General features: G+C 46.5%; 1 protein-coding gene across 1 annotated transcript in view; it reads right to left on the bottom strand.

Annotated features, from left to right (window-relative positions):
* LOC135204630 (osteoclast-stimulating factor 1-like) overlaps positions 1-16,043 on the bottom strand; it is a 258,090-nt gene extending 242,047 nt beyond the window's left edge. The window contains exons 1-3 of the mRNA XM_064234779.1: positions 15,889-16,043; positions 15,164-15,210; positions 12-126 (exon numbers count right to left, since the gene is read on the bottom strand). Of these exons, the coding sequence (XP_064090849.1) occupies positions 12-126; positions 15,164-15,210; positions 15,889-16,042 (316 nt within the window). The 5' untranslated portion in view covers position 16,043. The remainder of the gene's footprint in view (positions 1-11; positions 127-15,163; positions 15,211-15,888) is intronic.
* Between the last annotated feature and the right edge of the window lie 370 nt (positions 16,044-16,413).

Genomic DNA, 16,413 nt, shown 5'->3' with positions numbered 1-16,413 from the left:
TTATTAGTTACCATAATTGCTGGGAATGTACCCAGTCTTGTTGTCAATTTTTGCCTGCCACCAGTTAGCATCGGTTCGGTCCAAAACGAAGAGAATGTCTCCCTCCTCAAACGATAGTTCGCAGTCCTGCAGAGAATTGATCAAACTTAAAAATTTGTTAAATCATTATAGTGTATTCAACTCTTGGTAATTCACCCAACTGAACATAACTACTAATTTTTGCAACCTTGGAATGATGTTCCAAGAAGTACAAACAGATGCTTTGTAAAAGTCTCTAAACTCCTGCCAATCATGAAACACATTACTACATGCTTAACAAGGTAACAACTCTGGTGGCTAGTAATAAAACCTAGATACCCTTTTGGGGATTTAATTCCCACCAAACCGTACTGTAGATCTCAAACAAAACACCATGTAATCTACTACCACTATGTACTACGTGTTTATTATGGTGCCGCTGGTACTATAACCAGTGTGTGTGCTCAGCTTATTTGTCTAAAACCATCTCCACCACCACTCTTACCCAACACCACAGCTTCTATCTGACTCTTGCCTCCAAAGACCTCCATAATTCTGGTGCTTACTTTTCACCAACACCTTATGAACAACAGGAAGCACATTCAAACTTATAACTGCTGCACTCACTGCCCCTTAAGTGAAGACACAGAATGAGGTTCTATTTCTATGGAGGTTCCGAATTACCCACAAGGCTCATCTTCAAACCTGGGCAAATACTCTAGAGAGGGTACAACATGGGAACTGAACTACAAGCCGATGAAAAAGTGGAAACGGAATATAAAATCAACACCAAATGCCAAGCACTGGGACCTGTGATTTTAAAGTGAGTGTAAATGGTTTTAAAGGTGTAACAGGAGGAAAACCTCACAGTTCCACTATGCAACAGCTGTTAGGATGGATGGATGGATGTAAAAGATTTAGGTCTAAGACCTGGGACTGGGACCCAAAGGGTCACTCAGCCTCATGTAACAGTTGTTAGGAGAGGGTGGAAAGAAAGACGTAAGAAACAGAGTATGAAAGGAGGTACAGTAAAAGGAACGAAATGGGTTGCAGAAGCTGCAAAGAACCTCAAGTAAGGCCTACTGTACACCGAGAGAGGTACGCAGATGGCACTGCCTCCCTACACAGCTGATGTAAAAGTGGCCCTTCTCATAATTCAGATTGGAGATCAAAGAGAAAAAGTGCCACACTAGCTAAGTATAAGAAAGCTGAAATTCACTTGCGAGAAAAGTTTCCGTATTCTAACACAGCAAACCCAAAAATGATATTGTAATGATACAATTAAGTTTGTTCATACTTACCTGGCAGATATATATATAGCTGTATTTTTCCGAATCCGACAGAAATTTAAACACTTACGACACACACGCAGTGGGAGTCAGTGGTTTAGTACCCATTCCCGCCGCTGGGACGCGGGTATCAGGAATCATTCCCATTTTCTATTCATAATTTTTATTTCCACTGTCTCCTGAGGGGAGGTGGGTGGGTACTTGATTATATATATCTGCCAGGTAAGTATGAACAAACTTAATTGTATCATTACAATATCATTTTGTTCATGAAACTTACTGTCAGATATATATATAGCTGAATCCCACCTTGGTGGTGGGAGTAGACAGAATAGAAGATTTTAGGAAACATATATATGCAGATAATTGATATCTTGATTCCCTTACCTGTTAGCATAGCTGACTTCGTGGTTACTGCCGCGTAAGTCTGCTTGTGCTACTAGAGTTGCCAGCAAGGTAGAGACCTATAAAGCTGGTGCACTAATGGAAGGGAGATCCGCCGCAGGCGGTCAACCCCACAACCATAACACAAGTTAAAAACTCCCCTAAACCATTAAAGGATAGTATGAGCGCTACCTCCTGCCCCCAAAACAGTGTCTGCAGCGACGTATGGTCCGAGCGAGTAACAATTTTCGTATGTTGCTTTCACCTCCCGCAGGTAGTGTGAAGCGAACACCGAATTGCTTCGCCAATAAGTGGCGCCCAAAATATCTTTGATTGCCATATTTTTGTGAAAAGCCAACCGAAGTAGCAATAGCCCTCAACTCGTGGGCTTTCACTTTCAGAAGCTCCATGTCACTTTCACTACACTTTTCATGGGCTTCCTTAACCGTACTTCTTAAGAAGAACGCCAGTGCATTCTTCGACATCGGAAGATCTGGTTTTTTCACAGAGCACCACAAGTTCTCCGAAGAACCTCTGCATGCTCTGGTTCTCTGCAAATAAAACTTGAGAGCCCTGACAGGACACAGGACTCTCTCAGCTTCAGGTCCTACTAGCTCCGACAACCCTTTGATCTCGAACGTCCTCGGCCAAGGGTTGGAAGGGTTCTCGTTCTTTGCTAAGAACGTAGGACTAAGGAACAAACTGCACTATGATCCTTGAACCCAATATGCTTGCTTATGACTTGAATTTCGCTAACCCTCTTCGCCGTCGCCAGAGCGGTTAGGAAAATGGTCTTCTTAGTAAGATTCCTAAGCGAGGCTAAATGGAGCGGTTCAAATTGACTCGACATGAGAACTTAAGTACCACGTCTAAGTTCCACGATGGTACTTTCGGTTGGAGAACTTTCACAGTCTCAAATGATCTAATGAGATCATGAATGTCTCTATCATTCGCTAAGTCGAGTCCTCTATGCCCGAAGACCACAGAAAGCACGCTTCTGTAGCCTTTAATCGTGGGAACGGCTAGTTTTGCTTCTTTCCTAAGGTGAAGAAGGAAATCTGCTATCTGGCTCACAGAGGTTGAGGTGGAGGAAATGCCCTTCCTTCTGCACCAACTTCTAAGACAGCCCACTTTGATTGGTAAACTGCGATTGAGGAGGGCCTCCTTGCGGTGGCAATCGCCGTTGCCACAGGTCTTGAAAAACCCCTCGCTCTGGCCAACTTCTTGATAGTCTGAACGCAGTCAGACTCAGAGCGGGGAGGTTTTTGTGGTACCTCTCAAAGTGGGGCTGTCTGAGTAGATCTTTCCTTAGGGGCAGAGTCCTTGGAAAGTCTACTAGGAAGGACATCACCTCCGTGAACCAGTCGACCGCTGGCCAGAAGGGGGCGATGAGGGTCATTCTCGCTCCTTCTGATGCAGCGAACTTCCTCATTACTTCCCCGAGGATTTTGAATGGGGGAAAAGCGTAAATGTCTAGTCCCGACCAATTCCACAGTAGGGCGTCTACTGCCACTGCTCCCGGGTCCAGAACTGGGGAGCAATACAGCGGAAGTCTCTTCGTTCGGGAAGTTGCGAAAACGTCCACATGAGGACGTCCCCACAGCTTCCATAGCGCCTGGCATACTTCCTGATGAAGGGTCCATTCCGTCGGCAGAAGCTGTCCTTGCCGACTGAGAAGGTCCGCTCGCACAGTTTTCCACGCCTGACACAAATCTTGTCAGAATCGTGACGTTTTGCGACTTCGCCCAAATCAGGATATTCTTCGCGATGGCGAACAGAGAAGGAGAGTGAGTTCCCCCCTGTTTCCTGAGGTATGCCAAGGCTGTGGTGTTGTCCGAGTTTATCTGAACCACTTTGTTGGAGACTTCCTCTTGGAAGAACCTTAGAGCAAGGTAAACCGCTGAAAGTTCTTTTAGATTGATGTGCCAGGACACCTGTTCGCCTCTCCAGGTGCCTGACACTTCTCTACCTCCAGTGTTGCTCCCCAACCCGTGGAGGACAGCGTCGGAGAACAACACTAGGTCGGGGTTCCGAAGCTTGAGCGAAAGTCCTTCATATAGCTTCTTAGGATCCCCAACCACCATTTGTTGATGCTTTTTTTCACTTCTTCCGTCAAAAACAAGACCTCTTCTAGATCCTGTTTGCGTGACCAATTGCTTGAGAGGAGAACTGAAGTGGTCGGAGGTGCAACCTTCCCAGAGAAACAAACTTCTCCAGTGAGGAAATGGTCCCCAGCAGACTCATCCATTCCCTCACCGAGCATGTTTCCTTCCCTAGAAAGGCTGACACTTTGTCTAGGCATTGAAGTTGTCGCCCCTGGGACGGAAAAGCCCGAAAAGCCACTGAGTCCATCTGAATCCCCAGATAGACTAAGGATTGAGAAGGAGTCAGATGCGACTTTTCGAGATTCACCAGAAGTCCCAGGGACCTTCGGCTAACGACAGAGTCGTGTGAAGGTCCTTCAGACACCGGTCTTGCGATGAGGCTCGAATAAGCCAGTCGTCTAGGTAGAGAGAGATCCTTATTTCCGCAAGATGGAGCCACCTCGCAACGTTCTTCATAAGAACGGTGAACACCACCGGCGCCGTGCTGAGACCGAAGCAGAGTGCCCTGAATTGGAAAACCTTCCCTTTCAGGACAAACCGCAGGTATTTCCTTGATCGGGGATGGATGGGGACGTGAAAGTATGCGTCCTGAAGGTCTAAAGAGACCATCCAATCCCCCGGTCTTAAGGCTGCAAGCACGGATTGAGGTGTCTCCATCTTGAACTTCTGCTTGGTAACGAAGCGATTTAGACTGCTGACATCCAGAACGGGGGGGGGCGCCACCCCCCTGACTGCTTCGGCACTAGGAACAGACGGTTGTAAAACCCCGGAGAACTCCGGTCGAAGACCTGTTCCACCGCCTGCTTCTCGATCATTTGATCTAGTAGATCGTGAAGCACTTTCTGCTTTTTTCCCTGATACGAAGGAGACAAATCCTTTGGTGTCGAAGACAGCGGGGGTAACATCAGGAAAGGATTCTGTACCCCTTCTTGACGATGTCCAGAGACCAAGCGTCGGCACCTCTCTCTTCCCATGCTTTCGCGAAATGTAGAAGTCTGGCTCCTACCGGTGGCTGAAGGACTTCTCACTTCTTGCTCTTGGAAGGAGCGGGAGTCTTGCCTCTGAAAGAGCCTCTTCCTCGAGGGGCTGGCTTCAAGGAAGAAGCAGATCGAAAGGGCTTCGATTTCTTCAAAGCAGAGGACCCAGAAGACGAAGTAGTAGTAGGCTTCCTAGAAGACTGTGCCAGAAGGTCTTGGGTTGCTTTCTCCTGGAGACTGGCAGCTAGTCCTTTACCATAGACTGGGGAAGAGATGTTCTGAGAAAGGAGCGAAAAGAAGATCCGCTTTTTGCGCTGGTGAGACCGACTTTGCAGTAAAATTGCAAAAAAAGTGCTCTCTTCTTAAGCAGTCCCGTGCTGAAATGAGCAGCCAATTCCTCAGAACCATCCCTGACGGCCTTGTCCATGCAAGACAATACACTGGACAGCTCCCCAGACTGATGGAATCAGAACTCCTGGACCTGGCATCCAATACTCCTAGGCACCAGTCAAGAAAATTAAAGACCTCTAGTGTCCTGAAGAGGCCTTTAGGTGAAAGTCTAACTCCTATGCGTCCAAGAGACCTTAGAGGAAGACAGAAAAGATCTTCTGGCGGCATCCACAATACTACCAAAGTCTCCTTGAGCTGAGGCTGGAAGCTTAACTCCGACGTTTGTTTTCTCCCATCTCATACCACATACCAGCTTTGCCACAAAGTCTTGAAGGTGGTAAAGCGAAAGAAGTCTTGCCTGAAGCTTTCCTCTTTTCCATCCAATCATGGACCTTTCGAAAAGCTTGCTTCGTAGAAAGCGACTTCTTCATTTTCACAAAGCCCGAGATCTTAGTAGCTTTGGATGACGAAAACTGAGACGGGAGGAGTACGTGGAGCTTCAGGTTGGAAAGTGTCTGCAAAGACTGACTGTAGCAAACGAGTCAAAACCTTGTAGTCCGTCGAAACTGGAGCCAACTGCTGTTCTTCGTCCACTTCGACGAAAGCGTCACTAATTTCCTCTTCAGACACTGGAGAGTCGTAGAAGTAAAGAAGAGTCACGAGCTTTCTCAAAAGAGAAAGAGCGGCGAACAGGAAGAGTTCCCGCTTCCGCTTGCGCTTGCGGAGGTGGAAAACTGACGTCCGTGGGTGCGCGCTTTGGCGTTGGGCCGTCCGAAGCCAATCTACTGGCGCCAACTGAAGCGCGCTCGACCGCAACAGGTGTACACCTGGCGTCCACTGGCGCGCGCTGAGCGTCCACTGGCGCGAGCGCCGCGTCCACTAAAACACGCTGAGCGTCCACTGGCGCTCGCTTACCTTGCACCGAATCACGCTCGGCGTCCACTAAAGCGCGCTTGACTTTCACAGAAGCACGCTCGGCATCTAAAGAAACGCGCTTCTTATCAACAAGTTTCGTAGCAGCGGAAACACCGCTTCACGAGAGCGAGAAACGATTTCTCGCCTCCTCTAGAAAGTTGCTGGGGAGCAGAACGAACTCTAGAGGGAGACTCAAACGGAGAGAGAGACGAGCTAGGAGAGGGAGAGGAGAACGCCTCGACCTCTTCCACAGGTAAGTTGTCATCCTTCTTACGGCGACGTAGAACAGTCTCTCTCGAAGAAAAAACATCTCGAAGTTGCTGCTGAAGAGACTGGAGAATCTTGCTTGTAGGTGAAGCCTCCTTTCTGGGGAGGGGCTGATCCTGTGAGCAGGCGAGTGGCGAGGGACGCCTTCTTCCTACTCCCTCCCAGGAACCGCCACTTCACGCACCTTAGAGCGACTGCGGCGCTCGAAAGAAACATCTAGGAAAGACTCCGCCTCCGAATAATCCTTACGCTTCTTCTGCGGAGGAAAAGCAGCAAACACACTATCAGGCGACGAGCAAAGTTCCGGAGAACAACTTGGACGTGAAGCGTCCCGAACGCGAGCCGTCCTTTTCAGCGGACGTGATGCGGTATGAGAGCTCCACCCCTTGCGCGGGGAGGAAGCTTCAGAAGAAGAAAAGCACTCCTTGAGAAGACGTGCACGCGCACGCTCCTTGGCAGTCTGGGTAGGTTTGTCAGAAGCTGCTGATAAGGCACGCCAGATCGGTGGGGGTTCCTCGTAACCCTCCTTCGACTTTCGACATGCTCTCTCCCCGTAATCTGTGGAGTCAAGCAGAGGTCTAGGTCTAGAGGCGGAATGAGGCCGATCTGACGCACCCTCCACTACACAAGGGCACTTTCACTGCATTCTCTTCACTTTTGCTCTCCAGAGCTAACACTTTTGATTCTAAGTTACGAATCGATTCAAGAATTAGCGATAAAGTATTACCTTCTACCGACACTGTTTCAGGGGCCGGAGGCAACACTACAGGGGTAGGAGCATAATCTACACAGAAGGAGGTTAGCAGGAGAAATTATTAAAATCTTGCCTACCTGAAACACTCCTGGAGGAAGACCTCCTTAACCTATCTCCGCTCAAGTTTCTTAAGAAATAGGTTTCATACGCCTTCCATTCCGACTCTGTTAATCTTTCACACTCCTTACAACGACTTTCAAACGTACATTCATTCCCCCCCCCTGCAAACTTTACAAACAGAATGTGGGTCTACTGAAGCTTTCAGTAGCCTACCTCTACATTCGGACATAGAACAAAAATGATATTGTTATAATACAATAAAGTTTCATACATACTTACCTGGCAGATATATACATAGCTAAGACTCCGTCGTCCCCGACAGAAATTCAAATTTCGCGCCACTCGCTACAGGTAGGTCAGGTGATCTACCGGCCTGCCCTGGGTGGCAGGACTAGGAACCAATCCCGTTTTCTACTCATATATTTTCTCTTCCACCTGTCTCCTTGCGGGGAGGCTGGGTGTCCCTAATCGTATATATCTGCCAGGTAAGTATGTATGAAACTTTATTGTATTATAACAATATCATTTTCATACAATCAACTTACCTGTCAGATATATACATAGCTGATTGGCACCCTTCGGTGGAGGGTAAGAGACAGCTACTACTAGAATAGACAGGTAAACAACATCTGTTGTAGGTATAAATTAAAAACCTTAAAAACCGGTTCCTACCTGATAGGTGGTAGACTCCGTGGGTGTTTTCCCCGTAGTCTGCAATACTCACTCAAGAAACTTTAGCGAGATATGTGATCTATGGCCAAGAATTTCTTGTGGGTCTGCCGAAGGGGTCTTATCCACTTACTCGGCAGAGCCTGAAAAGGACTTTGTCAATGGGTGCTGATCCACTTACATGACAACACACCTTATTAAGGAGCAAACAATCAATCCGACCACCTGATCCTAACCACCATGTTAGTATTAAAAATTGCTCAGAGTTATCCCCAACTCTTCGCAACAACCGTAACTCAAACCACAATGCACAAGTACACAATAATTTAAAAAAAAAATTTCTATTACAAGATATCACAAGAGTTCCTTACTGAACTGAAGTGACTGGACGCTTGTGCGACAACTGCACTTGTTCAGAAGAAAGTCTAGAACATATCTATATTTAAGGTTTCTATTACAAGATATCACAAGAGTTCCTTACTGAACTGAAGTGACTGGACGCTTGTGCGACAACTGCACTTGTTCAGAAGAAAGTCTAGAACATATCTATATTTAAGGATTGTTGTAAGCTCCTGTACCCAGGATTGTGCCCGCAGACACAAAGGACCTAATGAAAAAACATTTTTCATAGGTCACACGCACGTCCTTCAAATAGTGAAGCCGCAAACACAGAAAATTACATCTCCAATATGTCGCTTCCAAGATATTCTTCAGCGACATATTTCTCTGAAAAGAGAGAGAACGTTGCCACTGATCTCACTTCATGAGCTCTTACTCTTAGGAGTTTTAAGGAATCGTCCGTGCAAGCCTTATGAGCGTCCATAATTACGTTCCTGACAAAAAAGGCTAATGCATTCTTGAGACATAGGGTTCTTTTGAATGGATTCCTTCACTGAGCACACAGGCCTTGTCTAGAACCTCCCAACTGTTCCTTTTTCTTAAGTAAAACTTTAATGCCCTTATGGGCAAAGAGACCTCTCCGGTTCCCTGCCGACGAGACCCGATAATCCTTTTACTTCGAAGTTTCTCGGCCAGGGTTTCGAAGGATTTTCATTCTTCGCTAAGAATAATTCCTTGAAAGAACAGATGGCTGAATCTATATTGAACCCGACTTTTGTCACTAAGGGCGTGCAGTTCGCTAACCCTTTTTTGCCGTTGCCAGTGACAAAAGGAATAAACATTTTCTCGTTATATCACGAAACGAGGCCAAATGTAGGGGTTCAAATCTCTCTGAAGTCAAGAACTTCAGTACTACGTCTAGATTCCAGTTAGGGGGAGAAGTCATTCTATAACTTCTTGGTCTCAAATGACCTAATCAGATCATGCAGATCCTTATTGTTTCCCAAATCTAGGCCTCTATTCCTAAAGACGGCGATAGCATACTCCTATAGCCCTTTATCGTGGCTACGGAGAGCTGCGACTCTTCCCTCAGAATAACAGAAAATCAGCTATTTCTGCTACAGAGGTACTGGAGGAGGACAACTTCTTTGACTTACACCACCTTCTAAAACTTCCCACTTGGATTGATAAACCCGGATAGTGGAAGTTCTCCGGGCTCTAGCGATCGAGCTTGCTGCTTTACTAGAAAAGCCTCTCGCTCTGACAAGTCTTTCGATAGTCGAAAGGCAGTCAGAGCGAGAGCGGGGAGGTTTTGATGAAACCTCCTCGAAGTGTGGTTGTCTGAGAAGATCCCTCCTTTGTGGAAGGGATCTGGGGAAGTCTACTATCCACTCCAGTACCTCTGGAAACCATTCTTGAGCTGGCCAAAACAAGGGGGCTATCAGGTCATTCTTGTCCCCTTTGAAGTCACAAACTTCCTGAGTACTTGCCCCAGAATCTTGAATGGGGGAAATGCGTAAACGTCTACCTGAGACCAATCTAGTAGGAAGGCGTCTACTGCTAGAGCTCTGGGATCTTCTACCACTGAACAGAAGACTTCCAGTCTCCTCGAGAGGAACGTGGCAAAGAGGTCGACATGAGGAGTTCCCCAAAGAGACCAGAGCTTGAGCAAACTTCTGAGTGGAGGGTCCACTCGGTATGAAGGACCTGGTTCCTCCTGCTCAGCCTGTCCGCTCGTACGTTCCTTACTCCCTGAACGAACCTCGTCAAGAGAGAGATGTTCCTCTGGGATGTCCACAACAGAAGTTCTCTCGTGAGTTCGTAAAGGGCATACGAGTGAGTACCTCCTTGCTTCCGAATGTATGCTAGAGCGGTTGTATTGTCCGCATTCACTTGAACCTATTTTGTTGCAAACTAACGGTTCGAAGCTCTTTAGAGCTAGGTGTAACAGCTAGCAGTTCTTTGCAGTTTATGGTGCCAGGACATTGAAGAGCATTCCAAGTGCCTGACACTTCTCTCTTTCCCAAAGTTGCTCCCCAACCTTTTTCCGACGCGTCGGAAAACAATACAAGGTTTGGGCTCTGTATTTCCAGGGAAGTACCTTTGTTTTCCCTCAGTGGGGAGTAACCACCATTCTAGATGTCGTTTTATCAGATCTGGAATGGGAAAAAAGTCCGAGAGTAGTCCTGTCTTCATGTTCCACGAACTTCTGAGGAAGAACTGAAGAGGACGGAGATGAAGTCTTCCTAGGTGAAAGAACTGTTCGAGCGAGGAAAGGGTCCCTAAAAGGCTCAAACCATTCCCTCGCCGAAGTCCGTTCCTTCCTTAGGAAGAGAGAGACTTTTTCTAAACCTCTCGCTAGTCTCTCTTGAGAAGGAAATACTCGAAACCCCCGAGAATCCATCCGAATCCCCAGATAGACCAGTTCTGGCTGGGGATCAGTTGGACTTCTCGAGTTCACGAGTAATCCTAAAGTCTTTATAAGGTTTGAGTGTCACATTCAGGTCCTCCAAACACTGTTTCCTCTGACTTTGCTCTGATAAGCCAGTCGTCTAGATAAAGAGATATACTGATTCCTTTCAGATGAAGCCATCTCGCCACATTTTTTTCAAAAGGTTCGTGAAACCTGAGGCGCCGTCGACCGGCCGAAGCACAAGGCTCTGAATTGGAAGATCCTTCCCCCCGTCATGAAACGGAGGTACTTCTTCGACGAAGGATGGATCGGGACGTGAAAATATGCGTCCTGAAGATCCAGAGACACCATCCAATCCCCTTGGCGAAGAGCCGCCAGGACTGAAGCAGAGGTTTCCTCCATGGAGAACTTCTGTTTTTGAACAAACTTGTTCAGAGCGCTGACATCCAGAACTGGTCTCCATCCCCCCGAGGCTTTCGCAACCAAGAAAAGACGATTGTAAAACCCCGGGGAGCTTTGATCCAGCACAAGTTCTATAGCTCTCTTGTCCCCACAATCTGATCCACCATTTGTTGAAGAGTATCTTTCAACACAGGGTCCTTGTAATTGGCGGACAATTCCCTCGGAGTTGACGTCAGGGGAGGATTGTCCAGGAAAGGAATGAGATATCCCTTCTGAAGAACCGACATCGACCAAGGATCTGTCGTCGATGCGAGTCCAGGCTTCCGCAAATCCCCGGAGCCTGGCACCGACTGGTGTTTTTTGGAGGAGCGCCACTTCACTTTCCCCTTTTAAAGGGGCGGAACGAGGCTCGACCTCTCTTCTCGGTCGTTTTTCCTTTTAGCGGTAACTCTAGTTGGAGGTCCGCCTCGAAAGGGCCGAACAGAGTAGACGCCACTTTCTTTTCACCCACCATTGGACTGGTCTCATCTTCCTGGACGATTGCAGGAGAAGATCTTGCAGTCGCTTCTCCGTCAGCGATCGGGAAATATCCTTCACCAACTGTGACGGGAACAGAAACAAAATCAGACCTAGGGGCGAATAACAAAGCTGCTCTTTGTGAGTGTGATACTGCTTTCGTCAAGAAAGCGCTAAACACAGATCTCTTCTTAAGAGACCTGCTCCAAAACAAGGAAGAAACTTCCCCTGAGCCGTCTTGCACCGCCTTGTCAATACATGACAGAATTGCTAGGAGAACATCCGGTTCTAGCCCTTCATGGGGCATGAGCCTTCTTGGACATCACCCCAAGGGACCAATCTAGGAAGTTAAAGACTTCTAGAATGTGAAAAAGTGCCCTTGAGGAGATGATCCAACTCTGAAAGGCCCCAAGTATCTTAGCCGTGTGAAGGCTATGTCTCCTGGATGCGTCTACCAGACTGGAAAAGTCAGCTTCAGCTGAAGCAGGGAGGGAGTGAGACCCATATTCTCCCCAGTCTGGTACCAAATCCCTCTCTTGCCGGTCAGTCTAGGGGGAGGCATGCAAAAGACTGTCCTACAAGCTCCTTCTTAGTAAGCATCCAGTTATCAAGCGATTGCAGAGCTCTCTTCATAGAAATCGTCGGTCTCATCTTCACGAAAGCCGACGATTTCGGAGTCTTCGAGCATGAAAACAGAGAACGAGGCGAAGGAGGAGCGGCAGGGATCAATGCGTCTCCGTATTCCTGGAGAAGGAGAGCTGTCAAGACTTTGTAGTTCGACAGTCTTCCTTACTGTGAGACTCGTCCTCCTGATTCCTCTTCCATAATCGGATCAGCAGGAGAGACCACTTCTCGTTCCTGGTCTTCTTGTCCAACCATTCTCTCTACTGGGGACAAACTCCTAATAGGAGAGGGGCTAAGAGAGTGTAAAGAGCTCCTATGTTCGACTGGCTCTTGTACTTGGCTGGCGCCTCGCGCCTGGCTCTGGCGCCTCGCGCTTGTCTGGCGCCTCGCGCTTGGCTGGCGTCTCGCGCCTGGCTGATTCCTCGCGCTTGGCTGGCGCCTCGCGACCTGACTGGTGTCTCGCGCCTCTGAACCGTCCCTCTCGCGCCTGACTGACACCTCGTGCCTTGTTGAAGACCTCGCGTCTTCCTGAAGTCCCCTCCTTGCGTGACCAGATGTTCTTCTTGAGCCTCAACGCTTGGATGAATGCTCACGCCTGTTTGTAACTCCGCGCTCGGCTGAAGCTACTGATCTGGCAGACGTATCCCATCTGGGAGAATCCTCTCGTCTGCAATGCGTTTCTCGCTTGTCTGACTCTCTCTTAGAGGACGCTTCTCGTCTGTAGGACGCCTCGCGCTTAGCTGTTGCTACGCGCTTGTCTGGCGGATCCATATCTTCCCACGAGTCTCTATCTGATATCTCAAAAGACTCACGTTCGCAGGAGCCTCACTCCTGGTGGGAGGGAAAGAAGACGAGTCTTCTTGACCGGCAGTCTGACGTCTTTCTTACGAGGAGGATCCTTCGAAAGGACTCCTACTAGGGCGGAAAGCTGTTCCTGTACCGCCAAAATGATCCTTTTGGACGCTTCTCCTGCGTCTTCTTGAACGGGAGAGGTAGACCTCGAAGGCGTGTTGCCCCATCATGGAACGGCGAAACCCTCTTCGCCTTCTTGATAGAAGGAGGTTCTTCTTCCGAAAAGTGTTCCGGGCTTGAATCCAAACCAGGATCTCTCCAGTGCCTTTTCAGGGGCCTGGACAAGTCCGAATCCTTCCACCCTCGTTTAGGAGAGGGAGAAGCGGACGAAGAGAAGCACTCTCTGAGGACGCTTTTTCGATAGCGGTCCTGAGCAGGCTGTCTATGCACAGCACCTGCTGAAGGGACGCCTGACCGGGGGGAATTCTCCACAACCTCCGTACGGCTTTCGACTTTCCTTCTCCTCTGGGCTTGGGAGCTTGGAAGAGGTCTAGGCCTGGAGCGTCGCAGAGACGGTCAGACGCCCCCTCCACCAACACTGGGGACACTCACTTCACTAAAGTCACTTTCACCATCCTTACCTTTTATGGTAGCCCTTTCGGCTTTCATCCTGAGAATCGTAGCCTTCAGTTCAGCAATTTCCGAAGCTGAATCTGAATGTACAGTCATGAGGGTCCTGATAGAGAATCATAATTAAGAGAAGAGTTAGAATTGTCTAAAGGCTCAATAGGCCTTGTACAACAACTACCCGCCATCTTAGATGCAGCCCTTCTGACTCTATCCCTTTCTAACTTCTTCAAGTAAGAAGTTAGAGTCTTCCATTCCTCAACATTCAACCTTTCACACTCATGACAGGTGTTAGAAATAGAACAATCAAAACCCCTACATTTGCGACATACAGTGTGAGGATCACCGAAGCTTTCGGTATCCTCACCTTGCAGCCTACATTCACACACATTCTCACACAAACACTTGAATCAGACATTCTGAAGAAAAAAATCAAAAAGCAGTCCAAATCCAGTCCACAGTAGCGAATGCCAAAAAACAACGATCCAGGTACTTCACCAAAAGTCCACAAAAAGATGATCAATTGCTTAGAAAAGCGAATTCCAGTCAAGAGGTGGCAGCAACGATGTTGATACCACCGGCGACAGAAAATATATGACTAGAAAACGGGATTGGTTCCTAGTCCTGCCACCCAGGGCAGGCCGGTAGATCACCTGACCTACCTGTAGCGAGTGGCGCGAAATTTGAATTCTGTCGGGGTACGACGGAGTCTTAGCTATGTAATATATCTGACAGGTAAGTTGATTGTATGAAATCTAGCGTTAGCAGAACTAGACCCTGACATCTTGATCAAAGAAAAATCAATACCAAATTCAAATCAATCCAAGTCAACGTGTGCCAAGGCCACCGATCCAATTCAGATACCAAAGAAAAACCAAAAGGGATACTCAAGTAGCTAGTTAAGTTTCCAAAATCTGGACGGAGGTGCTGCAAACAGGTGTTTTTCAGCACCGGCGACAGAAAAATTATGAATAGAAAATGGGAATGATTCTGATACCCACCCGCCTCCCAGCGGCAGGAATGGGTACTAACCACCTGACTCCCACTGCGTGTGTCGTAAGTGTTTAAATTTCTGTCGGATTCGGAAAAATACAGCTATATATATATCTGACAGGTAAGTTTCATGAACAAACCATGACTTAATCAAAAACTTTGGAGAGAGGCAATTACAAAACCATATTTTGTCCTGGAGACAGTCTTGAAGCTTCTGCGTACTAAACATAATGAAGGATGAAGGAACAAAAATACAAAATACAAGCACATGCACCGAGCTCTTGATGCTGGTCACATTCCAAGTTTAGAAATGACACCTGATGACTCAACAATGAGGGGATCCACTTGTAACACAATATATTCCGCAGGAAGATGATGCAACACTTTTCTTAAGTACAAAATCAGCCTTTACTTAGTAAAAAATGTACATTATTAGTAAAATAAAGAGGTTTGCTTGCAAAAAAATTACGTAGTCCCAAAATATGACCAGAAATACTACACAGTACTTATTTACACAATGAAACTCTGTTAAAGACTAAATTTTCCGTAAGGATACAGTCTAGATATTCAAAATGAAAAGGACAATTTCCAGTATCAGAGTGTAATGTGAAAAATGCTCGTTTACTCACACGTTTCGCTTTGTAGCTTCCCAGAGCCTCAAAAGCCTGAACTTGACCTGCAAACGAAAAACAAAAATTACCCATTTTTGACTGCCAAAATTTGCTTCATACCTAACAGTTAAGTTTCTATTTCGGCTCCTGAAGAATGATTTGTGCCTTGACCTTAGAACAATGAAGAAGGAAATGTGACTAAGTCCATTTTTCAAAATGTAAATAGGGCGAAGTCCTTTTTTCATTATGTACATACAAGTTTTGTGCACTATTCAAACATTGAGATAGTCTACTCTTCTATAGAAATTCTGTCACATAAGATGCACTGATCTGTTTTGGCTCTAAGCGTTACCCTGATGTGCAATTATACAAAAACAAGGGAATCATCCTAGACTATAGGATAAATGTTTCTAATTGATATGTCTTACTATATTAATGTAGATCCTGCCAACATAAATTTCTAATAATTTTAGTATGTTGAATTGTTTGTAAGTTGGTTATAAAATCAATATGGTACCGTACGTTTTATCATACGAAAACACAGTACACTGTGTACAGTATACTGAGTGTACAGAATAAGAGCACAAAACAAAATCTGAGCTTCCAGGTGGCAAAAGGGGGAACTCTGAACACAGTTTTACTTTGAGATCCCACTTGTTAGTATCGCTGAATATTTGTACTAAGCTAAATGTTCGAAAGTATGGTGGTGTCTGTACTAAACATTTACTAAATGCTTGTCTTACCTTTTCTTACAGGTGGGGGAGGTGGCGCTGGCCTGTGTGGTTGTGACATCTCGGAATTAAGTGAATCTTGTGCAAAACCGTTACAAAAATCTGAAAATGAAATGAACAATGAATGAAGGAGTTTTGAAATTGCAACATTTCTACAGTGTTGCATCATCATTTTTACCAGAACACAATTCATTTACATAAAATAACTTTCTAAAATACACAGCTGTACCTTCAGAACTTTCTATAACTAAAAACAGCTATAAACAAGGGCCTCTCCTGTTTCTTAATCTTTAATGCTAAAGGTAATATCTTCAAGAACCCAACTTGAGTGGTATGTCACCCTTGCTTCAAGTTGTAAGTTCATTCAACCACAGCAAAACGTACTCCGGACTAAGATGTATTCTGAGATAATACCATAAAGCTACACTGAGCCTAGAAGTACTATCTTGTCTTAGTTACCACCGCCAAAGTCCCTGTGGAAGTGGAAGGGAATCAAGAGGGTTAAGAATACTATCTTGTCAGAGATTAATGGGTTCT

The sequence above is a fragment of the Macrobrachium nipponense genome, chromosome 47, assembly GCF_015104395.2.
Source record: "Macrobrachium nipponense isolate FS-2020 chromosome 47, ASM1510439v2, whole genome shotgun sequence".
NCBI lineage: Eukaryota > Metazoa > Arthropoda > Malacostraca > Decapoda > Palaemonidae > Macrobrachium > Macrobrachium nipponense.
This window is presented reverse-complemented; position numbering and strand designations above follow the sequence as displayed.